The sequence below is a fragment of the Aspergillus pseudoviridinutans genome, assembly GCF_018340605.1.
Source record: "Aspergillus pseudoviridinutans IFM 55266 DNA, scaffold_3, whole genome shotgun sequence".
NCBI lineage: Eukaryota > Fungi > Ascomycota > Eurotiomycetes > Eurotiales > Aspergillaceae > Aspergillus > Aspergillus pseudoviridinutans.
The window spans coordinates 600,051-621,684 of record NW_025091283.1 but is presented as its reverse complement, the minus strand read 5'-3'; the positions used below and the strand labels follow the sequence as shown (position 1 = coordinate 621,684).

At 50.0% G+C, this 21,634-nt stretch overlaps 9 protein-coding genes across 9 annotated transcripts; 4 read left to right on the top strand and 5 right to left on the bottom strand.

Annotated features, from left to right (window-relative positions):
- Window positions 1–478: 478 nt before the first annotated feature.
- On the bottom strand, window positions 479–2,259 carry Asppvi_003946 (uncharacterized protein; the record flags this gene model as incomplete). Its single annotated transcript, XM_043299903.1, has 4 exons — window positions 479–1,273; window positions 1,331–1,890; window positions 1,948–2,130; window positions 2,196–2,259. The coding sequence occupies 4 exons, from the start codon at window positions 2,257–2,259 to the stop codon at window positions 479–481; spliced, it is 1,602 nt and encodes a 533-aa protein (XP_043155838.1).
- Window positions 2,260–3,130: 871 nt separating this feature from the next.
- On the bottom strand, window positions 3,131–4,653 carry Asppvi_003945 (UPF0075 domain protein; the record flags this gene model as incomplete). The annotated part of the gene is made up of 4 exons (XM_043299902.1): window positions 3,131–3,208; window positions 3,276–3,646; window positions 3,712–4,538; window positions 4,616–4,653. 4 exons carry the CDS (start codon window positions 4,651–4,653, stop codon window positions 3,131–3,133), a joined length of 1,314 nt encoding a protein of 437 aa, XP_043155837.1.
- A 630-nt stretch (window positions 4,654–5,283) lies between these two features.
- Window positions 5,284–7,178, top strand: Asppvi_003944 (putative MFS monosaccharide transporter; the record flags this gene model as incomplete). Its single annotated transcript, XM_043299901.1, has 6 exons — window positions 5,284–5,409; window positions 5,471–5,801; window positions 5,866–6,065; window positions 6,149–6,799; window positions 6,855–6,944; window positions 7,026–7,178. The coding sequence occupies 6 exons, from the start codon at window positions 5,284–5,286 to the stop codon at window positions 7,176–7,178; spliced, it is 1,551 nt and encodes a 516-aa protein (XP_043155836.1).
- A 702-nt stretch (window positions 7,179–7,880) lies between these two features.
- Window positions 7,881–9,925, top strand: Asppvi_003943 (Zn(II)2Cys6 transcription factor; the record flags this gene model as incomplete). Its single annotated transcript, XM_043299900.1, has 3 exons — window positions 7,881–8,237; window positions 8,291–8,737; window positions 8,792–9,925. The coding sequence occupies 3 exons, from the start codon at window positions 7,881–7,883 to the stop codon at window positions 9,923–9,925; spliced, it is 1,938 nt and encodes a 645-aa protein (XP_043155835.1).
- A 166-nt stretch (window positions 9,926–10,091) lies between these two features.
- Window positions 10,092–11,542, bottom strand: Asppvi_003942 (questin oxidase family protein; the record flags this gene model as incomplete). Its single annotated transcript, XM_043299899.1, has 4 exons — window positions 10,092–10,879; window positions 10,938–11,065; window positions 11,119–11,273; window positions 11,333–11,542. 4 exons carry the CDS (start codon window positions 11,540–11,542, stop codon window positions 10,092–10,094), a joined length of 1,281 nt encoding a protein of 426 aa, XP_043155834.1.
- A 659-nt stretch (window positions 11,543–12,201) lies between these two features.
- Window positions 12,202–13,001, bottom strand: Asppvi_003941 (putative oxidoreductase, short-chain dehydrogenase/reductase family; the record flags this gene model as incomplete). The annotated part of the gene is made up of 2 exons (XM_043299898.1): window positions 12,202–12,579; window positions 12,639–13,001. 2 exons carry the CDS (start codon window positions 12,999–13,001, stop codon window positions 12,202–12,204), a joined length of 741 nt encoding a protein of 246 aa, XP_043155833.1.
- A 1,544-nt stretch (window positions 13,002–14,545) lies between these two features.
- Asppvi_003940 (SDR family oxidoreductase) lies at window positions 14,546–15,975 on the top strand (the record flags this gene model as incomplete). The annotated part of the gene is made up of 5 exons (XM_043299897.1): window positions 14,546–14,646; window positions 14,709–14,991; window positions 15,052–15,235; window positions 15,325–15,584; window positions 15,643–15,975. The coding sequence occupies 5 exons, from the start codon at window positions 14,546–14,548 to the stop codon at window positions 15,973–15,975; spliced, it is 1,161 nt and encodes a 386-aa protein (XP_043155832.1).
- Window positions 15,976–16,986: 1,011 nt separating this feature from the next.
- Asppvi_003939 (type 1 glutamine amidotransferase domain-containing protein) lies at window positions 16,987–17,751 on the top strand (the record flags this gene model as incomplete). Its single annotated transcript, XM_043299896.1, has 2 exons — window positions 16,987–17,308; window positions 17,372–17,751. 2 exons carry the CDS (start codon window positions 16,987–16,989, stop codon window positions 17,749–17,751), a joined length of 702 nt encoding a protein of 233 aa, XP_043155831.1.
- A 2,569-nt stretch (window positions 17,752–20,320) lies between these two features.
- On the bottom strand, window positions 20,321–21,387 carry Asppvi_003938 (zinc-binding alcohol dehydrogenase family protein; the record flags this gene model as incomplete). The annotated part of the gene is made up of 2 exons (XM_043299895.1): window positions 20,321–21,194; window positions 21,245–21,387. The coding sequence occupies 2 exons, from the start codon at window positions 21,385–21,387 to the stop codon at window positions 20,321–20,323; spliced, it is 1,017 nt and encodes a 338-aa protein (XP_043155830.1).
- Window positions 21,388–21,634: the final 247 nt, after the last annotated feature.

Below are 21,634 nucleotides of genomic sequence, written 5' to 3'. Positions count from 1 at the left end.
ATGCTGCCACCTGAAAATGATTTGAGTGCAGGGTTTCGATTCAGGGGCTATGGGATACAATAGCTGGGCAGGAGTGTTTGACAGCTAGTGCTATTATTTGAATGAGAGGATCACAGCCCCTGACTCCCTAAGCCTGGTTGTAGAGGATCAGTCCTATTGATGCACTTTGTGCTTTAGATATATGAGCTGATTTAGTATAGAGCTAAACACAAATGACTTACCCAGTTAGGCAATTAGTCGTACAGCAGCAAATTGGTTGTCGTAGTCTATCTACTATTTCGCTCGCCTCATGTTTCGAGCGTATACAGTCTGAAAGCAAGCCGTTCCGAGGAGCGACTCATTTTCTCCACCGCCGGACACGGACAGTGCCATCACTATACAGAGAATTTTCGACAGACGCCTCCTCTGAGGGCCTGCCATTCTGGTCTTTGGGTGGATATATATTTCAAGTCTAGCGCCGTATCGGAGCCCGAATCATTTAGCTTGGACTTCTCACATCACCAAGCCAAACATGATACAGCAGCTTGCCGGCATCTACTTGTCCGACCGCCGAGTGCCGTCCCCGGGTCTCATACCTCCAACTATTCTCCCACGTTGCGCCAAGTCTGTCGATGCTCGCTCGCGTGTTCCAGCCCGTTTGTTGCTGAATCTCTCGCAGAACGCGGACGCATGCATTCCGCTCCGCGTCGACCACGAGGCACTGACCCGCAATTGTAAGGAGCTGGACGGCGTTCGCCCATGCGATGGTGCATCGATTCGCCAGTGAGTTGGCGACAATCTGACGCGCGTACATCTGTGCTCGGCGAGTCACGTGGGGGCTGGAGAGCACTGAGAGGCGACTCGCCTCCGAGCAAGGAGTGCAGATTGTGAGGATGAGAAACGCAGTGTGCAGCATTTGCCATGCTGCAGACACGGGACCGTTCAAGTAACGCACCGACTGGAAGGGATTGTCCTCTGCATTCGGAGGTAAAATACTAATAGGTGAGCACACAGGAGGCGCTCGGCTCTGGTGGCGCACCAGCTCAGCTTCAAGCTCCTTCCATCGGGCATCGTGAAGTTGCTTAGCGTGTCGTTCGGTGTCGTCGGGCGTGCGACTCCAGAAATCGTGAACCATCCCTAGGAGAAAAACGACCTTTTTCTGCCATGATTTGAGCGTCCACGTGGGCGGATCAGGGAATACACCCCCGGGAATCCATTCTTTCGGTTCCAATGCTGCCGGCCTGCCGGCACAAAGAGAGGCAAGAATAATCATCCTGCAATAAATCCAAAATGACTTTATATTGAAGATTCAGTTAGCCAACGTCATCACAGCGTGGAGAACAAGACGTACAGCCTGTGCCAAACCGCCGCTCATCCCATGCCAACCATGCATCTTGAGAAGATCCCCCGTCCCCTTGAGGTGCAAGTCCCAGGCCGTGGCCTCGCTCTCGACCATCTCACAATGAGCTATAAGCAGACAGCTCGCAAATACCGCAGGGTCTGGTCCGCTATCCTGCAGCCGCTTCGACAGCACGCGAATAGCCGCGTTGTAGTATGTCAAAGCCTGCTCGTGCTTGTGTTGCTGCTGGTCATTGACAAGGTAGTACTGGCGGGCTGCAACGGCGACACAGGTTAGCAGGACAAGCGTGTCGTTTAGAGCGAGCTGCGGCACGATTGTCGAGAAATACCGCGGTGCATCGTCGAACATGTCGAAGCGCGGCCCGATGATGTCAATGTATCGCCAAAGGAAAAAGGCGTCAGTGGCATCCGTGACGGGGGTACCGTGGCTGGGTAGTACAGGCCATGGCGACGGATGCTGGTCAGATGCGACGCTGGAGGCCTCGACGCTCGCACTTGTGACCTGGTATAGGTCGGCGACCTCTTCCGTTTCATCCACAAAGGTCGCTGTTACTGGGAAGGCGTTAGAGTGTTTTCTGCGGGGGCTACCGTCCCGTGGGTGCTGCTAACCTGGACCTCCAACTGTCTTTGAGGAGACGAAGTCGTTTAAAAAGCCAGCCGCGGGTGCTTTGAACTCGAGCGCGGTAAAAGTAACGTCTTGACAAAGGGAACACTCAACCCCTCGTCGCTTGCATAACGCGCAAGGCCGCGACTGATCACACTTGACGTGGTTCTTGCGGCACTGCTCGCAGGCTTGACATCAATGTCAGCGTCCCTGTTATGAAAGACAATGGCATCTCTCATGTTCCTATGCCTACCTAACTTGGATCTCGAGCTAGGCCCTCGCACTTGTTTCGAGATGGATTCCCGAAAGGGAGGCATTGCAGAATGCCGATGGCACAGTTTCGCGAATTTGAGTGTGTGTTATCTATATCATATGCACAGATCGGTCCAGTCATTGCCTCAAAATAGTGCATGCTTTCCTGAAGAGAATCAAATTAAATGCGGGGACCAGCCTTGGGTCCGTGGCGAGAGAATAAAGATTGGGTTAGTCCGAACTCAAAGGCGCGAGATAGCTTCAGGGGATAGTGGCTTACAAATCACTGCAGCAGTTTCCCATCTTCGCCAATCAACATGAAATGTAGATAAATGGTCTTCACCTTTGCACGTAGAAGAGTGGCATCTCCTTGGTCCAGACTGTCATATGTGTGTATGTTCAAGGAATGAATGAATGTAATTCATAGATGATAGGTCGTGCACGTGCTTTGTGTCTCGCTGCACCCCGGATTACGGCTTAGCGGGTTTACAGATTTCGGGATCGGGATGGTCCAGTGACATGCGGGGAGCCCTATCTGCGTTTCCCAAGAGAAGGTATAGATTACTTTTATGGAGTACCTTGGCCTTTAAAGATCTGTCAATGCCTACGGCCCAGACCGCATCCGGCCTAAGCTTAGTTTTGAGGCAGTCATTAGTACTAATTTCTTGAATAACTTAACTGATGATTATGGCCATAAACGTTGGACTCGTCGCACTCTTTACTAGGCATGGCCAGATTTTCCCGTTTCGAGGAGATCTCGTGGCTTCGACTCGGCAGTAAATTACTGGATTGGCTACGAAGAGAAAAGCCCTTTAGCATCGCTATTTCCTTCCATTCTGTTGCGAGCAGCTATTGTCGTAGTTTAAGCAATGACTGATCAAAGGTACGAATCCACCATCAACGCCAAATGAGTGAACAAACTTCCAGCACGGTATACTATGAGTTGCACAGCGAAGGGAGAAGGATCATCTTTGTTGTACATTTCACATCCTCCTCAGGAAAGTCTCCCCAAAACTGTCGTCGATGTCAGTACCATGTTATCCAGCACGGCGCGTGGATAGCTCTGTAATGTTCCACTTACCTGAGCAACATGCTGTCGGATTCGGTGCATATTCTTGCCCGGCTGAATCTGGCCCACCACCCCTGGACGGTCCGATTCGGTCCTCTTGGGCACAATCATGGGTCGGCCGACGAAGCACTCATGGGTCAGGAGCGCAAAGCCGAGAGCTTCTTTTGCGCCGATAGGGATCCCAATCTCGGAGATGGGGACAATGCGTGTGTTGGGCAAGCGCTCCTTCAGGTAGTTGACGATGTTAGGGTTATACGACCCACCGCCACCCATGTAGATCTCGTCCACGCCCCCCGGCGGGCCCCAGCGTTCGTAGGCATCGGCCAGGGACTGAGCTGTGATGCGAGTTATGGTGGCGACACAGTCCTCCGGCGTAGCGCCGCCTGCAATGCCACATTCTGTCAGCCGAAACATACATATATAGTCTCGATTGGAGTAGTCAACTTACGCGCCAGCATCTCGTCGCAGATATCTTCCGCCATGCGATCCCCAAACGTCTCTCGGCCAGTAGTCTTGGGTATATCATGCACGAAGTACGGCCCCTGCAGCACCCTATCTACGACAGACTGGTCAACCTTGCCCTTCTGGCCCATGGCACCATCCTTGTCATATTCCAGTTGACCGCCGGTGAAGTACCGCACAGCAGCGTCGATAAACACGTTGCCAGGTCCCGTATCAAAGTCGTAGCACTCTTCCACAGCGCCTCGGGGTAAGATCGAAAAGTTTGCGATGCCGCCGATGTTCTGCACAGCACGATTGAGCGTCGGGTGGCTCAGGAGGAGGGAGTCAAGAGCTGCAAACAGCGGGCAGCCTTGCCGGCCGAGAGCCATATCCGACACCCGAAAGTTGCCAAGCGAGGTGACGCCCGTGCCAGCGGCTATGATGGCAATCTCACCCATGTCGAGATGTGCACGGCTTTGGTTGCCCTCAAAGAGCTCTGGTAGGGGTAGGTGCCAGATAGTCTGGCCCTGGCCACCAATCAGATCGACGTCCGATGCCAGACTGAAATTGTTCTCCTGCGCGAACCAATTGACGGCGTCGCTAATGACCTCACCCAGCTGGATGTTGACGATGGCCATTTCCTCGGGCGTCGTCTTGTTCTCCTTAATGAGCTTCATGACTCTTGCCTTGAGTTTTTTAGGCATTGGGTATTCTCCATAGTGCAGGAGCTGCATCTGTAACGGCGTTCTCGGGCTGTCCTGGGTGAAGTGGACATGAACGAGGTCGACACCGTCCATGGACGTTCCTGCATTGTGCCCAATGACCTTCAGAGAACTGTTGGGAGTTCAGCCACATGTCAGCAATTTTTCAAGGACAAAAGGTTGAGTGCATCCAACAGGTATAACACTTACAGTGGGCTGCCGCCATACTGGTTCAAAGCGGAAGGCATCGTGCGGTTCAGTGTTAAGGGAGTGCGCAACTTGAGACACAGATGATGGAGTGAAAGGTCAGATGGCTTTGCATACTTTATATATCTTGCCAGGAGAAACCTCGACAAAATCACGCCCCCACCTCACACCTCACCTTCAACAACGCGCACATCGGACTCGGTTCCCTTCCGGAGACAGTGTCATTTCTACTGCCATTCCCCGCATTTCATCTTCTCGAGTGCTTTGGTTTTGAGAGTCTCAGGTCTTACCAAAGTCAGTATGGACCTGTGGGGACAATGGCGGCGATCCACTCTCGGGGATGATTGCCTTCCGCAATATCAAACCTTCTTGGAGCTGCATGCTTCCCGCAATATCGGACCTTTCTCGGAGCTTCATGCTTTTGGCATATCAAACCTTGTCGGAGCTGCATTCCTTCCGGGGATTTATACTTCCCCCCGGACTTTGGCCTGGGGTTTGGCCACCAACGCCCCATCAAACCCCATATTCTGAAAATCTATAAATACAGGTTGGAAATTCGGAATCAGGACGCTCAAGTTGCTGCTCCATGATATGTCCTGGGTCAAAATCCCATCAGATCTATCTCACACCAAGAGAATACCCAGACCACGTTCGGTTTCCACTTCGCAATCATGGCTATCTTCCCCTTGACTAGATACACAACCCATATGGGCGCGTCGGGTGTGACGCTCAATTTTCTCGTCGCAGGCATTGCGACATGTGCATTTTGGCTTTTCGGCTATGACATGAGCGTTATGGTATACTCCCCTTCTTAACCCCTTCCCAACCTGACACGCCCGGTCTAAGAAACAAATACAGGGCGGTCTCATTACCGAGGACTCCTTCACGTCTGTCTTTCCCGAGATGAAAAATGCCAACGTCCAGGGCATCGTGATCGCCTCGTTTGAACTTGGTGCTCTTGTCGGCGCCCTCGCCTGCTTGGACCTTGGCGATCGCCTCGGTCGTCGCCTCACCGTTTGGTTCGGCATGCTCTTCATGTTGATCGGCGGCACGCTGCAGACCAGTGCTTGGGCTATAGCTCAGCTGGCACTGGGTCGCGTTCTCAGCGGCATCGGGCTCGGTTTACAGGTAGCCACTGTGCCGTCATGGCAGTCCGAGTGTGCCAAAGCGCATAGTCGCGGGCGTTGGGGTAAGCAGTTCTTCCTCCCCCTTTCTCTCGTATTCGAAGGACTAGACAGCTGACTTCCATCTAGTCATGATTGAGGGTGGTTTACAGACATTCGGCGTTGCGTGTGGCCAGCTCGTTGGTTATGGCTTCTTCTTTGTAAAGGGTCAAGCGCAATGGCGTGCACCCGTCGGCATCCAGCTCTTCCCGGCCCTGATCGTCTTCATATTCATCAATTTTCTTCCCGAGTCCCCTCGCTGGTTGATCAAACACGGTCGGATTGAAGAGGTGTGTGTTTCGTTCTTTTGCTTGCCGTAACCACGCTCTTCCGATGGTGAAAGACCTCATCGCTGACCGTACAATGTTTGCAGGGCACATACAATCTGTCAAAGCTTCGAAACCTGCCCGTCGACGACCCGGAGCTGGTCTTTGAACGCGATGCAATCGTCGCCTCTTTCGAAGCGCAGAGTGAACTCGCTCCGTTCTCCTTCAGAGAAATGCTGGACAACGGAAAGACCAAGACGTTCCATCGCGTCGCCATTGGAGTCTTCATTCAATCTGCGCAACAATTATCCGGAATCAACCTGGTGTCGACGTACGCCAACAAGATTTTGCAGGAGTCGTTCGGCCTCAGTGCCAGCACATCACACCTCATCGCTGCCATGGGAGGTTTGGAGTATGCTTTTTGCTCGCTTCTATCCGTTTTCCTCGTGGAAGGCCTTGGACGCCGTCGGGCCTTCCTGTGGACTACGATCGGCATGTCCTGCTGCTTTGCCGTTATCGCTGGGCTCCAAAGCACGGATTCACGTACCTGCCAACTGGTCGCTGCGGGATTTCTGTTTCTCTTCAATACCTTTTTTGGCCTTGCCTGGGTGGGAGGACCGTTTTTGTACAGCGCCGAGATTGCACCCCTGCGATGCCGCGCCCAGGCTAATGCCTTTGCCAGCGCTGGCAACTGGCTGTTTTGCTTTGTGGTGGTCATGATTATCCCACCTGCTTTCAAGAGTATCGGCTGGAAAACGGTATGTTTACTTTCTTTTGTGCATTGTGAGCCGTTGGTCATTAACGGGCGTCTAGTATATCATTTTCGCCATTTTGAATGCCTGCTTCATACCCATCATCTACTTTTTCCTAGTCGAAACAAGAAAGAGAAGTCTCGAGGAGCTTGTGAGTACCACCGAAGGAGAGAGAGTGAAAGCTCGGCATGCCATGAAGAAACCCAGTAGGCTAATATTTTGATTTTTTCAGGATGTCATCTTCGCTGCGGGTGGTGACCCGGTCAAAAAAGAGAAGACGATGCCGTACAATATCCCTATCGGGGAGGCCCGGAGGATCCTTGGTCTTTCTGAGAGTACTAGCCTTTCTGAAGTATTATATCACGACGCGAAGCTGTCAGTTTGAGAGACTTTTCTCCCCCCTTTTTCTTTCTCTTTTTCTTTTCTTTTTATCCCTTATTGAAAGCAAATCATGGGTGGTTACCTCGTCATATGTGTTTTTAGTTGTAAGAAGGGGTCATGAAAAGCGATTGATAAACCAATTTCAAGGGCCTAATAAACCAAGACAATTTCTATCAATGATCACTCCATTGGACCAAAGCGGCTGCTACGATTTAAGGGTTGAGATGGTCGTAAAGGCAGCCTCATGTACAGACTCCTAGTACAATATTTATCACGGTGTTGTGAGAGCCTGTTGTTTACAGAGGATGGGAAGGGATACCAATCATGGCGTGCACGTGGTTATGCTTACTAAGCTCTCGTTGTCTGCCTTAGGCACAAATGACACAGTTGGATACCAGCTCAGTCACGTGACCATGTTCTACTGAGTAGACTACGGAGTCTACGGTATATGAAGAAACTAAACTGGAAGCGGCAAAACTAGTGGCACCAGTTAATTCAACCTGTCCGCACTTTAAACCAGTGTGGCTGTTGGTGTCTCCCCACTCTACAACGCAACTCTAGACAACCCATTTGCTGCAAGCTCAAACACCATAAGAAAGGTCGCGCCATACCGTCTTAGTTAGCACTCTATGTATTTATGGTCTCCGACAGCGACCTAAGTTACATCAACTCAGCCCAGCTCAATATTCAGTGACGACTCCACCCCATGCCTCCCGCTTTGGCTGTCCGATTAGCCTGCCAGGCCTGCACACGACGCAAAGTAAAATGCGACAAAAAGAGCCCCTGCACAAACTGCCTAAAGCGTGGGATTTCATGTGTTGCTGTCGAGCGGCCACGTTGGCCACGCGGCCGGTCGGGAAAGCACGCAATAAGCCCAGAGCAAGATCTGTGCAATCGTGTAACGAAGCTAGAGCAGATGATACAGGACTTGACCCACTCGACGACAGTAACCGGCGATATCTCCAAAAGCGGTGACGAGACTGCCATACCTCGGAGTGGACGATCGCCAAAATCACCGTCGGAAACAGTGCAGGCCTCTGAAGATTGGTTTCTTCCACAGCCGGTGAGCAGTCCGCCCTTGGTAGTAGGAACGACCCCTCTAAATGCAGGTAATAGTCGGTGATTTCACGATCTGCCGACAGCAGAGATGACGCCCTGGACAGCGGCTTGGCCCGTAGCATGACGAGACAAGAACGACACACAGAGAATCGCCGGGAGCTACTTTCGGAACCAGTGCGCCGGAGGATACTTGTGGAGATCTTTCTTCAGCAAGTCGACCCGGTCTTGAAAATCTTGCACCGGCCATCTCTCTGCGCGTATCTTCTGGAAGGAAAGCCCTACTTGGACTACACCCCGGGGCATCCCGTACCTGAAGCTTTGGCCGCTGCGGTGTTTTATATGGCCAGCTCGACGCTGGCTGAAGACCAATGTCTCGCTCTGCTCGCCGAGAGGAAAGAGACGGTGCTGGCAAGATACAAGGATGAAACAAAAGCGGCCCTCGCAAGGGTCGACTTTCTAGTTACAAATCATCTGACAGTATTGCAGGCATTCGTCCTGTCCTTGGTCAGCTCCTTGCCATTGCGGAGAGATTGCGAAGCTAGCTAACTCCTGGTGCAGGTGGCTGCACGAACACACGATCACAGCCGACGAGTCTGGACAATGCTCAGCGTAGCCCTTCGCATAGCGCAAGCACTCTCGCTGCACATGACCGATCCTCCATTTCCAGTAACGCCGTTTGAACGCGAGATGCGCCGCCGCTTGTGGCACTTGATCGGCTGGTTGGACCTTGAGGCATCGCTAAACCGCGGATCTGAAAGCATGATGCGGTCTGCGTGGATTCAGACACATTCCCTCACAAACATCAACGACGATGACTTTGGCTTCGACGCGGTGGATCCCTTACCGGCTGCGCAAAGCGGGCCAACGGAGGTTACTCTTCTCATTATGTTTGCGCATGCCCAATGCGCTCTGCGTGCCTTGGATTTATCCCACTTTGCCGAACCGGGTATCACCGACATCTCTATGCGACAGCAGACGGTGGACCGCTTCCGTCATACTGCGAACGGGCTGCTGGCCGGCTGTGACCCCGAAAATGTCGCGTTCCACTGGTTCATTAGCCAGATTCAGGAGCAAATATCTGCTGTTCTGCAACTTATTGCTCTTCGGCCACTCCAGAGGAGTCCGAACTTTACCCCTGCGGAGCTACCAGCGCCCCAAATGCTCGCCCTCGCAGCCGACATTTTAGAACGACGTCAGAGAATGTACAGCGATCCTCGAGCGCACCCCTGGCGCTGGTTCGAGGTATTATACTTCCCTTGGCATGCGCTGGTTGTCGCCATGACCGAGGTCTGCGTATGCACTGATCGATGGGTGATGGACAGATACTGGCCTACGCTCGAGGGTAGCTATGACCTCTTTCAGAAACAGGCTGTTGGTACACACTATGACTGGCTCTCGAAGTCTATGGAGGGTTTGATGGGAAACGCCCGAGCTGCGCGACAAAAGGTGGTTGGCTCAGACTCGCCAGGGCATGAAGCGCCCAATCCTCAAATCGGTATGGACATGGCGCCTCTCGAGGGCTCAACCCTGTCGGATACTTTGCCAGCTGTACCTGACGCGACTTTGGCAGAGGAGGAGATTGCTCAACTACAAGACCAGGAGATCACCGCGTGGGCGCAGTATGGGGACTTTACCGACCGCTTCTATCAGACGGATGCGATCTTTGACTGCGGGCTAACCCACCCGTGGTAGCTCACGACAGTTGGCCGTATGAAATAGCTGAATCAAGGGACTTAGCTTAATCATGGATTCTAGGCCTTGTACCACTGTAATTACTCGCCCATACAGAGATGGTAACAAGCGCAACATGGTCTTCGTAGCTGTCTCTTCTAGCTGCCAGTGCCCATCCAAGCGACTCTCACTCGGGTCTATATCCATCTCGGCTCGGAATGAAACCCGCAACACCCTGGCCATAACCCTCCCATCCGTCGAATTCAGTCACATATTTGATGGCCGCCTTGAGGTAAATGTCGTCCTTGCGACCAAAGGTCTCCTCGAAGACCTTCGGGGCCCGCACCACTTTGAAGAAATGGGCATCCAGAGCCCACTTGTGCGCCAATGCGGTATCAAGGACCCAGTTCCAGTCGCGGCCGTCTAACTCGACGGCTTCTATCCAGTCGAGGGAGAAGCGGGGCCGCAACTGGCAGATGTAGGTCATGATTCCGAAGAGCGCATACTGTTTCAAGATGGAGACGCGGCGGTCCGTGGGGAAGTAATGCCACAACACTCGCAACGCGTGGGCAACAGTCATGATGTGAACATTGAAAAAGTCAAACGAGTCCCGTGGGTTGCTCAGGGCCAGCACGACGGCCAGGTCACAGCATTCTTCGAACTGGGCTAGGAGGTCGGTGACTTCCCAAGCATTCCAGTGTTCCAGAACGACGGCAAGATTTTGCTCCTGGCAAAGGTCGTCGAGGTTGGCGATTCCAGGCTCGTCTAGTAGGCCATCCAGTCGTGGATCCTGTCGCACCTTCTCAAAGATCTCGGCCAGGGAGGTAGTTTTATACGTCGATGTGTCAGGAGGCGCCTGGTCAAGGACAGTATGTAGCGGATTGTACTCCGTGCACCCCTGACTGAGGGCTTGCGTCGCTACCTCTTTGCTGCGGAACTCGTACGCGTAGGCGAGATGGATAAACGGATGGCCCACTGTTTCGCTCCCTGGTCAGCCTCGCTTGTGGTCCCTGGTCGAGAATGAATCACATACAGCCTCCAGTACAGCCGTTCACAAGCGGTGCCGCGCCGGAGTAGAGATACTCTTCAAGCACCTTTCCCCAGTCTCCCTGTTTTTCCTTCACCTCATTATCAAAGAAGTCCTGGTATGCCACGGTGTACCTAGTCGGATTGTGAGTAACTTGTCCCTCCTTATAGGGATGACAATAACGCACTCTTTACGAGTCAGGAATTCCCTCCAATTTTCCTTGGAAATGGCCTCGCCTCGGATGAACCCTCGGGAGATAGGGACCAACTGGGTAATTTCATGTTCATATGTCCTGGTCAATTGGTCGCTGTTGGCGCCCAGAGCATACGCTGAGCCAAGAAGCTTAAGAACAACAGTCAACGGACGAAACCTCATAATCATTTTTAGGGCAAACAGCATACATGCGGCAAGTGACTGTGCAGGATCAGCTCCGGGTCACGCAGCGGTGCAACTGTAACATGGCCTTGCTCAAGGAGGCTTCGCAGCTTCTGGGTTCGCTCATCGGGGAACTTGGTCACGTCGTAAACGGGGACTGGTTGGAGGTTTCTCAATCCGGACGCGGGGGGTAGTCTGATCGATTTCTGGGCGTGGACGCTCGTGCTGGAAGACATTGCTGAGAATCTGGACACCACTTGAATTAAGCTAGCTATATGGTAGAATGGACCGCTTAGTCTCAAAGAGATTGCTCAATATGCCGTCTAGGTAGTACCGTCCTTTAGCAGTTGATGGCGGAGTATATATACCTTCGTTCGCCCTGGTTAGGTCGTCCTCCTCGTCAACTCAACCGGCCCATATGCTGCAGCCAGGATATCTGGACCATACCAAGCACTTAGTCCAGTGCGCCAGTCTCTGATGTTCATCCTCTGTTCGGAGGTGCGTCGGACGAAATCATCTCGGGCTTTGGAACACTCACTAAGTCCGAGCCTGTGGGGCGGCAAGATATGTCATGATATTCCACATATTCCACAGACGCGACTCTCTGCTCCAATTGGAGAATGGCCTCTAGTGTGCCGGTATCCTCCTTGGAACAGATAGGCCGTACTAGGCAAATGATGTTTCCGGTCGGTGATGATGCCTACTCTGCAATCAGGAAAAGAAAGGTACCACAAGCATAGACAGGTATGGGTTAAACACCGTTGCAATAATGGATATACCTCGGACGGACAGACACATTTTCTCGACCTATTAGTCTAGTGTATTCCGTTCTACTTTCTTCTGTAGGCCTTTAGGATCATTTGGCTACCATCACTCTATCCAGCAAACGACTACTTCAGACGACGCCACCGCCGTTGGCTCTCAGAACCTGGCCTGAGATCCAAGCGCTATCCTTCCTCCACAGCAAACTAACCGCTGCAGCAATTTCCTCCGGCTCCGCGATTCGGTTGAACGGGTTACGACTCGCAATCATTTGTGCCCGAGCTTCGTCCATGGCCTTGTGGAAGGATTCGGTGCTCGTTGCGCCTGGGGAAACGGCATTGACCCGGATTCCCGTGCTCGCTAGGTCCCGCGCCAGGACCTTGACCATCTGGTTCATCGCTCCCTTGGTCGATACGTAAAGAAGGAATTGTGGTGGCACCGAAGAGTCATCGGTAAGATCGGTCGAGATAAAGATGATCGTGCTGCCAGGCTTCATGTAAGGCAAGGCTTTCTGCGAGGAGTGGTGTCAGCGTCGGTCCCTGGAATCTAGACTGGGGCGGTTGCACCAACCTTGGCGAGGAAACAAGGCCCTTTGACATTTACAGCAAAGGCGCGGTCAAAGTCCTCCTCAGTGACACTTCGCAGGTCGCTCTCAGGCACATAGGCCGCATTGGGAATCAGGACATCGATCCTCCCGAACTGAGCCACAGTAGCTTTGATAAGTTCGTCAATCTCCGCGGTCTTGGAGATATCCGCCCGCACGGCAATGGCACGATCACTCCCGATCTGTGCGACCAGTGCGTTGGCCCCCTTGACATCGGACATGTAGTTGATGACCACATTGGCCCCCTCTGCGGCGGCACGCAGGACAATGGCTCTGCCAATGCCCTTGGATGCACCAGCAACGACCACCACAAGGCCGGATAAGGTCATGGTGAGTATAGGATGTCAAAGAGTTTGTACGTAAGAAGGAAGAACGAAAGGTTGTACCTCAACTCCGGAGCAGTGGGAGAGGATTCCTGTCTGCCCCCAGCAGTAGGGCAAATATTTAGGTAGCTTGGAAGCCTCGGACTCGGCCATATTTCTCCGTGTTCGGCGGACTAAATACTGTGACACTGTGCTATCACACCTGTTTTAGATAGTGGATTCTGAGAGGAGTCGTTCACACCTGTCGGGCAACGCCCGCTGCTTTAGAACTAGATGTGGGGGTCTTCTTTCCTATTCTAATCCGGAAATAACGGCCACTATAGAAGGCCTGCTTTTGTCTGTCTAATAGGGCGCCAGAAAAATATTCCGGAGAGTCGAATACACTGGCTACAGAGATAATGCAGTTCTATGTATTCACATCCTTCTTTGTCCCGATCCCGTCCGGTCCCCTGCCTGGTAGGTGACGTCTAATAACCAACGTACAGAATTCCCGTTTTTACCTGGAAATATGTACCTACACCTGTGCAAACCATAGCGTACATAGCAAGCCTCCATTTCCCGGATCAGAAAACCATTTTTCTTGTTAAAATGTTTTTTTAAGACAGACCAGTACAGGTCGAGAGTAGTGGTCCTTGCTCACTACATTCCACTGTCGCTATCGGGCATTCGGATTTTGCAGAACGACACGGAACTCGGCACGACAATAACATGGCTAAGATGCAAGCTCCACGCTCGTGAAATTCTTGGTGGAAGAGAATACTGGGGATGCGAGCGGGATTCGGCCCCTCGCGAGTCATGTCTGTGTGGATCATCCTGCTGCAGTTTAATAGTCTATGGGTCTGAAGGAGAAGGTAGGATTTTAGAATACTATACTAGGCAGATCGGGCTCGAAGTCTAAAGACGACGTCGTCCAGAGTACACCGCAAGTAAGTATTGCCTGTAGACTTAGCCTAAAGTGACAAGAGACCCGTTGATCTATAAACTGCCTTCATGCGGCCATTTCCGACGCGGCTGTCATTCGATCACCTCGTCCTCCATCGTTCTTTCAGCCTGGTCCACATGAAGCCGGACAGCATAATGTGAACGGTTAAGCAGGTTATGAACGGAAATACAACGGACTTAATTTTCAATGGCCACCGAAGGAAAAGAATCATTGAGTGGCCCACAAACCTCAATCCACTCAATGTCGATTAATTCAGCATGTCTCTGATAGTGTCCTTTACTGCGGGCGCACGGTGAGAAGAACCCAGCATGAACAAGTCTGACAACATCGTGGTCGATTAATCTGACTCACTGAATCAACGCAAGCACAGCTACAAACCAATTACCCTCAAGATGATCAGCAATCTGACACCCCATTTTAGCATGAGCTCGGTAGCCACGACCCCGTCAGCAGCTCTGGACAGATTTCAATTCCGTGATTTCCGTGTCCACTTGCATGGAACAAGCAAGGTACGTGATTTAAGAAGCGACATCACGCCCGTGTCGAAGGGAAAAACCACCGACTGACACAGAAGTGACAGCATCTCAAGCCATAATACAAGATCAAAATGAGCCTACGGTCTGAAAAGGTAGCTCTCGTTACCGGTGCTAACGGCATCAGCGGCTTTGCAATCATCGAGCACCTGGTTCGACAGCCTAAGGAGGAATGGTAGGATAAATGGCCAGAGTACATGCTGAAAGGCAGAAAACTAATAGTGTCATTCACGGTAGGTCTAAGATTATTGTGACATCGAGACGGCCACTCCCAAACGCCTGGATCGACCCGCGTGTCGAGTTCGTTGCCCTTGATTTCCTCGATCCTGTGGAGAAGATCATTGCGAAGATGAAGGATATCTGTGCCCCGGTTACACATGCATTTTTCACTTCCTACGTCCACAATGACGATTTCAGAATCCTCCGGGAGACAAATGTTCCTCTGTTCCAAAATTTCCTCGACGCTCTGGACACTGTGTGTCCGAGGTTGCAGCGAGTGTGCCTGCAGACTGGTGGCAAGGTGAGCGTTTCAACGGTCCGATCAATGTCAGGGTCCAAATAGACTGATATCGTGAGCTAGTATTACGGAGTGCATCTCGGTCCTGTCAAAATACCTCTGGAGGAGGACTTTCCCCGTTACAATGACCAGGGGTACAATTTCTACTACAGCCAGGAGGATTATCTGCGGACAGTCCAGAAACGACGGCATACCTGGTCGTATAACATTATCCGTCCAAATGCCATCAATGGGTTTGCACCTCACGGTGAGTACCATACAGAATATAACGGATCTACTCTCCCTCTCTCTGACATGAATGAAGAAACCTCCTCTAACTGATCTGCGATTCTCTAGCAAATGGCATGTCGGAGGCATTGACTATTGCGATCTACATGCTTATCTGCCGCGAGCTTATGGAGCCCCCCAAATTCCCCGGCAATGAGTACTTCTGGAACTCTATCGACGACAACTCTTACGCTCCTAGTCTTGCTGATCTTTCAGTATGGGCTGTAAGCCATGACCACTGCAAAGATGAGGTCTTCAACCACGCGAATGGTGACGTCTTTGTGTGGAAGTACCTGTGGCAGGACATTGCTGAGTACTTTGGTCTTAAGGTTTAAAACTTTCCTTTCCCTCGTTATAGTAACCCACGTAATCTAACCACCCTCACAGGTCCCTGAGCCTAAGTTCGAAAAGGCCACTGGTCAAGCTAAAACCCTAAGCAATGAGATCGACATGGTGGAATGGGCGAAAGATAAGAAGGAGGTTTGGGAGAGAGTTGTCCAGAAGTACGGTGGCAAGCGTGAAGCCTTTGACTGGGGCACATGGGGGTTCTTCAACTGGGCTACAGGCAAGTCATGGCTGACGATCTCATCAATCAACAAGGCTAGGAAGTTCGGTTGGCGTCGGGACGATAAGACACTCGACACTTGGATCGAAACGTATCGATCATTTGAGAACGCGGGTGTTCTTCCGTCGCATAGGGCGTTGGCACAAAATAGTTAAGGGTACTAAAAGACGACGTCGAAGACGGTCAACGGGTGCGACTCAATGGTGCATCATCAGAAGGGCGATTCTATTTGACAGGGATGGGATCCCAGTCGGGCACTACAGATTCCTGCGCAGAACATAATCCATATTGTCGAATAGAATGAAATCGTGCGAATGCTGATTCAACCACTAAAATAGATAATTGTGAGACCAGGATTTCCATTCACAATTCCGACAATTCGGCGGACACAATTCTGAACATAGCCCACTCGGCAGCCGAAGCCGATCAAGAGGAGTCAATAGGGGATTCACGGCGGACTGCTGCCAGCACACACCATCTGCCTCATTATATGAGTCTGGGCGTCTCTTCTTATCAAATCCAAATCCACAAGTTCACCACTGGGCTCATTAGGAAACTGGATCCAAGCCTTGAGGGCAGAATCATTCAGAGCTTTCGTATCTCGACTGTAAGCTGGGGGATCGCAACTAGGTAATTTATTCTTATTTCTCTGCTGACCCACGGCCGTGGCTATTAGACATTCTATCTCCGTCTAAGTCCACGCAGTTCATATCGGAGACTTCCCGCTGTTTCTGCAAGCCACAATCTTCCTTCCATCCGCGATTTCGAGACCCCCTCTGTTGAGTGAACTGATTGAATGCATCCATGGGAACACGGAGAATTCCAATGCTTAATTGGTCCATATCTCTGCAGAGCTGGACCATTACTGTGTCTTATCTCCGTTCAGCAGCAACCTCCATAGAATGTAATGTTGCTTGCAAAGATCGACTGATTCCCTGCATCGACAGCGATTCCAGTGGCGGAGCGGACAAGGTGCCCAAAGGTATCTAGGACGTGGAAGACGGGCCCAAACAATGCATGTGATGTCACCCACAAATTATATAAATTCACTTTAGACAGGAGCCAGGTTTAAGTACGTTCTCATCACCGACCCTTTCCTACGAGATTTTAAATATTTCGTCTCCGACTCAAAGTCTAGAAAAACTGTACTATCAGTCGATTCAGCAATGTCTGCTAAGCCAAAGTTCCTTTTTGTCCTCTCCTCCCAAAACATTCTCCCCAGCCGTGGCACGCAGACCGGATGGTACCTTCCAGAGTTGGTTCATCCCTATAATAAGCTCGCTCCATTGTTCGAGATCGTTATTGCATCTCCCTGTGGTGGTGAAGCGCCGCTCGATCCCTATTCAGTTGAAGCAACCAAAGAAGATCCTGAATGTGTCTCCTTTCTCAAGGAGAAATCAGGTGTTTGGAAGAATACGCTGAAGCTTGACTCCCTTCTGGGCAAATCTTCAGAGTTCACTGGGATATTTTACGTGGGTGGCCATGGTCGTAAGTCGTCATAGATTCTATAGACACCCTCAAACCCACAGCTCACTAGCCAACTTGTCTTAGCAATGTTTGATCTTGCCAACGATGTGACTTCTCATGCCCTGATCCGTGAATTCTATGAGAATGGAAAAGTTGTTTCTGCCGTCTGCCATGGCCCGGCTGCTCTTGTCAACGTGAAATTGTCTGACGGTAGCTACTTGGTCGCTGGTCAGAAGGTCACTGGTCTTTCTGACGCTGAGGAGGAATTCATGCAATTCACCAAGGACATGCCGTTCCTACTGGAGTCTGAGTTACGCAAGAAAGGTGCGGTTTACGAGAAGGCCGACGACCTCTTTGGGGTAAAAGTACTTGCCAGTGGTAAGAACGGGAAGTTGATTACTGGGCAGAACCCACCCAGTGCTACAGTGATTGGCGAGGCTATGATCAAGGTCGCTGGAATCTAAACGGTAACGCAGGTGAGCTAGGGACATGAAGAAAGGGCCACTCGGTTATATGGATAATTGCTATGAAGACACCGGAAATGAAGTACTTTGATACGTACAAACCTAGTCTATCCTATTATACCAATGAAGCTACCCCCGTATCTCTTTTGTCTCCTTTGGAAGTAAGCCTCTGCTAAAGCATTGCCGGTATTGCTGATGTCAGCTTTTCTTTCTTGTTGCAGTGGGCAAGAAGTCCTTTGATTAAACTGTTCGTGGGCCGGACCCTGACAAACTTAATGTCGAATATACGTCATTTTTGCCAATCTCAATTGAACTATAAGCACATTGCATTAGCTGAAAGCGGAGCACTTGCTTGACTTGTTAGGGCAGGGAGATTACCCGGACCAATGATAGCTGAGCTGTAAGCACCTTGCATTAGCGTAGTTTGAGGAAACTCAAACAGACGAGACCAATTGCTTATTTAGCCACTTCCAAGAGCTGGATTGGTAAATGCGGGAACATTGCCACAGAGACAAGATCGACGGGATAAAGAAGATTTAAATCTCAGGCGTTCTGCGCCTGAGGCTTCCCTTCAATTACTATACATAGCCATGTAGTAATGCCGTTTGATTCGTACACAAGGAAAAGACTAAAGTCCTTGGGCAACATCCAGGGGAGTGGGTCTGAAAAAAGCTAGCATCATCCCAAGTCAAAAGCCGCAAAATCCGATTGCCCGAAAGAGAGACTATAACGTAGTAAATAAGGTGCACTACTCTTGAACTAGGACTGGTCTGTCTCAAACAACCTTTTAATTAGAAAAATTTATTGTTGATCCGGGGCTGTGGTGTAAATTAGAGGCTGGCTGTGCGCCTTTCAGGGAAGGATAATGGAGTTAAGTGCAGATGACAGGCGGCCTGAATAAGTTCCTCACTCCCCCTTTGCACAATATTTCAAGGTAAAATAAGGGAAATTTGAATCGTGATTATTAGAACTCTGCAAATAGGACGTTGCCTAACCCTGTCGCTGTTGTGAGTCTCCGTGTGCCCGACTCCACCTATTACGGGTAGGTAAGACGCTGGATACTCAAAGGTAGCAGGGAGAGATGATATTTCTTTCCTCATCCTGTAAAGCCCTAGTCTGGGCATCCTAATACGCATTCATATGGTGTGCACATATGTAAAGGTGGGGATCATCCCGCTGGGGTTTGTGTTGCAGAATACAAATGGCGATTTTGCTGCTGGTAAACTTGGAATATAGGTAGATATATTTATTAGCTGTTCATGGTGATAACAGAACCTGGTAGCGTTCTGCGATTTCTGACATCTTTTACCCTGAATTGATGCACTTGCCGTCAGACTGTTGACCTCATAACATTGTTGTATTGTCTACCAAGAGGCTCTGAAGATGATGTGGTATATAATAGGGGAGGAGCTAGAAGGGTTACCTGATTAGTTATTAAACACCTTACAAGCCCTAGAATAGGCCTACCTAGAAAGCTGCTGATTAAAGGTAACTTTAGAGGAGGAAGTATAGTGGGTAAAATAACCAGGAATAAGTAAGCATCTAGCTAAAGACATATGAGATTTAAACTACTTATGTTAAACATAAGATGCACTTATATAATGTTAAGATCTGACTAGTTATATATAAGCCCCCTAGTTAGTAGTTCCTTTGTTAGGCGCTGCTCCTAATAGCTTAATTCACTGGCATGAATAGTGAAGCCTAAGTTTCCTTTGTTATCCAGGAGTGGGATTGCATAGAGTTGCATTCAGCCCAAGTTTGGGTAAGGCCTACCGTAACGGCATAACCATCACTGAACCCCAGTGATTTCACGTTTAAATTTTAGAAGTTAGGACCCACCCTGACGGTATATACAGGTGTTAGAGATATATTAGAGGGAGGTAGTAGCTTCTACAGTTAACTACTTAGTTAGAAATTATTAATACTACGGATATATAAAGATAGGGTTTACTATAGTATTCTATAGCTTTAAATTATTAAAATAGCTGCAATAGACAGTCTATAGAGAAGAAAAAAAAAAAAAAAAAAAAAAAAAAAAAAAATTTAAAAAAAAAAAAAAAAAAAAAAAAAAAAAATTGTAGAGTTATATAGAATTTAATATGAAAATCTTGCCAAGAACTAACACTAATTTTGAATATGCTAGATAGTACTTTGACATACACCCCAATCCCATTCGTGTCTACACTGTGTTTGACCCCAACAGTGCAACACATAAGTAAATTAGAAGTCACTTTGATGACAAACCAGTATTGTTCACAAAGCCTATATCACATGAGTAGATGATGGATAGAACAGGGGAAAATTAGCCTTTATATACCTGCGTGCTCGGCTGAACTAGTATTATGTTTGCAGTTCTGCCTGAGCCTATACTGCTCTAATAAACATCTGCCTGCATACAAAAGGTCCCTCCTCCATTGGTCAAAGTAAAGAAGTATTAGCTCGTATCACAAACTAGATTGCCTTAGTGGTTTGCTTAGATCACTAGAATGCAGCCAAGATTTGAAGGACAATTTAATCAGGGAGTGGCTTCCATGAATCCAAATGGGCCCAAATGGCAGATCAAAGACCACTAATTTTGTGGGTTAACAACAAATCTCTTTCCAGTCACACTCAAAATGCTATCCAGCACTTCTTGTACACTTCTCAAGCCGTTCTCCTTTTTGATTATGCTGCTAGGGATAATCTGTCCATTTGCCAGTCCCTTTGGAACATACTTTTCGAAGAACCATTTTCGAACGTCTTCGTTTCCATCCTTGAAAAGCAAAGAAGTATAGGACGCAAATATTCTCTCCACGTTGGTTGGAATCAGCTCATCGCCCATAGGAGGCAAAGTAGTGTGGTACAATCCTCCCTTCTCGCCGAACATGGCGACCAGCATAGCTGTCACGGGGGGTGTGCCAATGGCATCGAATACGGCATCGTAGGGGCCGCGAGATTTGAGCTCGCTGATCAATTTCTCACCAGGTAGCGTATGGTCGATGATGTAGGAAGGATTGTGCTCCTCGACGAGTTTTCTATGTTTTGGAGACGAGGTCGTGACAACTTCGTACCCAGCATCGGAAGCGTACTTGGTAGCGTACCGACCACAGCTCGATGAGCCTCCATATATGAGGACCCTCTTGCCATTGGGTCTCGCCTTTCCAGAAAGTGGGGGACGCTCCAGTCCCATCTGTATGGACAAAGCCGCTACTATCGTAGCCAAATTGGTGATTGCCACAGATGCATCATCGAAAGTAGTGCTCCGGTCGAGTTTTGCGAGGGAAGATTCACTGGCGAGAGCGTACTTCTGAAAGGCACTATAGCTGTTCCCACCACCGGGCTTTTTGCTAACCACCACACGATCTCCCAATTTTACGGAGGCAACGGCGGGACCAACTTCCTCGACTATGCCAGCGAAGGAAACCCCGAGAATGGCAGGGTAAGAAATGGGGAGCGCAGAGTACCTGGAAAGGGCGTTAGCGACACCTTTTAGCTTTGGAGGGACTAGGCCTACTTCTGTATCTTTGCATCAATGGAATTGAAACCGATTGACTCAACTTTCACCAACGCGTCTCCCGGGCCTGGAGTGTACATCTGGGCCGGCCGAATTTCGACATTGGCTTTGGGCTCGTTGATCCAGGCAGCTTCGTTGGCCATTGTGGAGTTATCTTATGTTGAGAATCTCTGGGAAGTTGTATCGTAGCTTATTAAGGATGTGACAGTGCTGTGTCCTAGTCTGTTGAACTTCACTCACCTTCTGCGGAACTTCGCTGCAATTTAACCAATTGCCAGGTTTCCGCGTTTTGGTGCTTAATAAGTACCAAAGGCATTAACTACCTCCAGTCTCACATCGATTTGTAAGGATTAGAAATTGCAAGCCATGAGTCTGCGATGTATCGACACM